The 4,007-nt window shown below is 40.5% G+C and overlaps 1 protein-coding gene across 4 annotated transcripts in view; it reads right to left on the bottom strand.

The window, feature by feature from the left end:
• Farsb (phenylalanyl-tRNA synthetase subunit beta) overlaps positions 1-4,007 on the bottom strand; it is a 67,829-nt gene that overhangs the window by 55,533 nt on the left and 8,289 nt on the right. For all 4 annotated transcript variants that reach the window (XR_003378177.1, XM_005361549.2, XM_026786189.1 and 1 more), the window contains exons 3-4: positions 2,600-2,754; positions 824-893 (exon numbers count right to left, since the gene is read on the bottom strand). Coding sequence is in view for 3 of the 4 variants with exons in the window: in XM_005361549.2 (XP_005361606.1) it covers positions 824-893; positions 2,600-2,754 (225 nt within the window). In the remaining variant the exon portion in view is untranslated. The remainder of the gene's footprint in view (positions 1-823; positions 894-2,599; positions 2,755-4,007) is intronic.

Raw genomic sequence — 4,007 nt, 5'->3', positions numbered from 1 at the left:
ACCAGGCTGGCCTCGAACTCACAGAGATCCGCCTGCCTCTGCCTCCCGAGTGCTGGGATTAAAGGCGTGCGCCACCACCGCCCGGCTAATGTATCATAATTTAAACAACTGTATCTCAAATATGTCTCATCTACTTAATTATTTTTTTTTATAGCAGACACTGAACACAGGCATCTCTCAGACTAAGCTAGTGCTCTCCCACTGAGTTATACCCCAGCCCTCAAGCTTTGTTTTGTTTTGTTTTGGACTTTTTAAAACAGGATCTCTCTCTCATATACCCCAGGTCAGCCTCAAACTCACTGCACGAATGATGCTGGCCTTGACTTCTTTCTGCCTCTTCCTCCATGTTCTGGAATTACAGGCTTGCACCACCACACCTGATTCAAATGTGCTTTATAAAAACAATTTACTTTGTTTTCTTTCACTCCTTAGTAGTAAACTGACAACCTTTTAAAACTGTTATTTTATATGTACAGGTGTTTGCCTGCATATATGCCTGTGAATCACATGTATGCTTTGTGCCCACACAGGCCAGAGAGACCATTAGACTCCTTGAAAATGGTTTGAGTGCCATGTGGGTGCTGGGAAAGGAACCCAGGTCCCGTGGAACAGTAGTCAGGGCTTTTAACTGCTGAGCTGTCTCTCTGGCCCCATAAACTGACAATGTTTAAGGGTAAGAAACTGAAAACACACCAATATTAACACATGACCACAGGAAATGACATATGGCAGGAAGGTTGGCTTTGTTGCTTTTTCCTTTCTACCTTATTAATACATGCATAAAAGGGAGAATTAAGGGAAAAATAAGAACTTTTCTTATTACCTCTTCTGTGATAATCAATTTTTGGATTTCTCCCATAGGCATTACTCGTTTATATACTGGAGCTTTTATCCTAAAATAATATTAAAACAATGTTACTCAAAATAGCAACATTATTTGATAATTACATCTTATGCTTATAAAGTATTTATATATAAGTATGTAAATGTATATATATATATATATATATCAATAAAATTAGAGAAAATGGGTTAAATTACAGTAAGCAGCATTGTTTGGATATTAAAGATAAGAAAAAAAAACTACAAACTTCCTAGCATTTACAGCTGTTCTAAACTGCAGAGAATACCCTATGGTAATGAGTCTCTCACTGGAGTTCCAACAGAGACCACAAATCCATTAACTGAGTAAAAACTATTCAAGACTCTGGACCAGACAGTGTTTACGTTTCATTGGCACCACAAGATTCTAAGTTCTAAGAATAAATAAAGTTTATTGAAATTGAGATTAGAGAGGCCCTGGTTCTATCCGCAGTTACTGAGTCAGAGAAGGCAGTGTGAAAGCATGGTAACTGCTGCAGTCTGAAGGCATTTCTGGCAGACTGACACCACCCAAAGCCAGGTACTGCTGTCAGCCAGAATTTCCACAGTCCACTGAGGAGTTTGCTGAAGCTCGAACCCTGGCTCAATGGATCCTGGAGGCTAAGCCTGCATTCTAGCAAGCTCTCTTGTGATGCAGATACTACTGGCCTGTGGGCCATAGTTGTAATTACAAAGGCTGAAATCACATCCTAACTTTGTCTAGACATAAAAATTCACAATGTTTATTGAAAATACAGATCCTAGGTAGGAATGGCTGTACCTACGTATAATCCCAGCACCTGGAAGGCAGAGTCAGGAGGACTACCATGGATCCAAGGCCAGCCTGGTGTGCATACTAAGTTCCAAGCCAGCCAGGGATCTATAAAAAGGCCGCCTTTTTTAACACACACATAAACACCTATATCCATGAATTTAAAAAAATAAAAAATAAAAGATCCTGACCCATGGTCCTAAAATCCAATCATTTAAATTGTCAAGAATGAAAGCAACTGAACAAACCCCCAAATTCAAAACACTTAACCAAGTAACCAAACATCATTTCAAATATCTACATTCACTCAAAAATTTCATAATTTCAGAATACCCAGCAACCAAGGGTTCATTCTCTTTTGCAATTGAACAGATGATGTTTAAGTAAATAAAAACAAAAATTATTAATTCTGATAGCTCGAGTTTCATCTTCTTCACCTTACATATTTATCACCTTCTACAGTCTACTGCATGCTGAGTTTTAAGGGCCTTAAAAAAACCTTCATTACACATCAGGAGATGAAAACTAGAGAAGCCACAATTAACATCCATGCCCAAGACCGTATACATGCCATAAGATACTCAAAACTTCCACAAAGGCCTCTGCCCCAGGCTCCTTATGATTATCAAGGTAAAGGCAAACAAAGTCTACTTGTCACCCCTACGTTTCCCTCATGCTTTAACAAATCTAAGAACTATCCATCACACTGGGATTACTGAGGGAAACCACAGAACCTTGCTGAAGGACTTTCCTGGCAACCCTAAGATCATGTATTCCCAGCTTTAAACTCCGTTTCCCAATTTTGAAGTGGCTACAGTCCACATGACTCTTATCTTCCAATCACCATTTATGTTGACCGAAAGCTGTGTATCCATATGAGGTTTTTCCTAGAAATTTAAGCCTGATTGCTGATAACAACAGGAAGAAAAGAGGAGAGTCAGCTTAGCTATGTGCACAGTTCCTTACCTTTCTTTGAAGACTTGAAGTCCCCGAGCCAATCCCTCCAGACATAGGAGATCATATCTGTTGGCAGGGACGTCAACCTTGTAAAGCACAACATCTGAGGCTCCCCGTGCCTTTTGGTTGCCTTGTTCCTTACTTATAATTTGCTTCTCAGAAGTCTAAAACAAGCCAAAGAAGTTTCATAAACTACAAAATATATCTTTTCTGCAACAATAACAGGAAAATGCTACACATGTCATAATCACAGCAGACAGAAAAAATACTGTTTTTACCCCTGGACAAAATACATCTAAAGCAACATCAGCAAACAGGGGACTACCACCCAAATCATGCACCCCACCTGTTTTGTCAAATAATGCTTCACTGGAACACAGATAAACAAAATTACATATATTATTATCTACTATCATACACTGAGACAACTTAGTTATGGCAGAGACAATATAGCCTCCAAAACCATGGTCAGCATCTCTGCCACTTCACACAAAAAGTTTCGTAATCCAAAGGAAATGGACCTCATCATGGACACAAAGGAGAACAAACGTGTCAAAAAGATACAGATGAGTCACGACATGAAAGAAACAGCACTCCGACAACAACCCTGGCAAGCAGCCCCACGGGCACGCAGCCTGGAAGGAACCTGAGGACGAGTGATAGCTCAAAGGCCTCGGAAGACCCAGAGCTGTGCTGAAAATGAGAGGAAAAATGGAAGCGACGGGAAGGCAGAGAGATAGCAAACGGAAGGAGCCAAGGAGTCCACCACAGCAGAGAATGGCAGATTTTTTTTAAATAATAATCACAGCAAAAAAAAGTTCAATTTCACTCCTATTTGGTTTTTTTTTTGTTGTTGTTGTTTTCTTTTTTGAGACAGGATTTCTTTTCGTTTCTTGTGTGTGTGTGTGTGTGTGTGTGTGTGTGTGTGTGTGTGTGTGTGTTTCAAGACAGTTTTTCTGTAACTTTAGAGCATGTCCTGGAACAGCCTCAAACTCAGATTTCCTCCTGCCTCTGCCTCCCGAGTGCTGGGATTAAAGGTGTGTGCCACCACCACCCAGCTTCCACTCCTATTTTTTATATTACACATATATTATAATTTATTTAACTTTATTCTATGCGCATTGGTGTGAAGGTGTCAGATTCCCTGGAATTGGAGTTACAGAGAGTTGTTAGCTGACATGTGGTTGCCGGGAATTGAACTTGGGTCGTCCGGAAGAGCAGTCAGTGCTCTTAACCACTGGGCCGTATCTCTAGTCCAAGACAAGGTTTGTTTAACAGTCCTAGCTATCTTGGAACTAGCTAGGTAGACCAAGCTGGCCTCGAACTCACAGAGATCCTCCTGCCTCTGCCTCCTGAGTGCTGGAATTAAAGGAGTGTACCGCCACCACCCAGCAGATTAATGTTTTGTTTTGGTTTT

Source organism: Microtus ochrogaster, linkage group LG4 (genome assembly GCF_000317375.1).
Source record: "Microtus ochrogaster isolate Prairie Vole_2 linkage group LG4, MicOch1.0, whole genome shotgun sequence".
Lineage (NCBI taxonomy): Eukaryota > Metazoa > Chordata > Mammalia > Rodentia > Cricetidae > Microtus > Microtus ochrogaster.
Note: the sequence above shows the minus strand (reverse complement) of the source record. Positions and strands in the feature narration are given on the sequence as shown.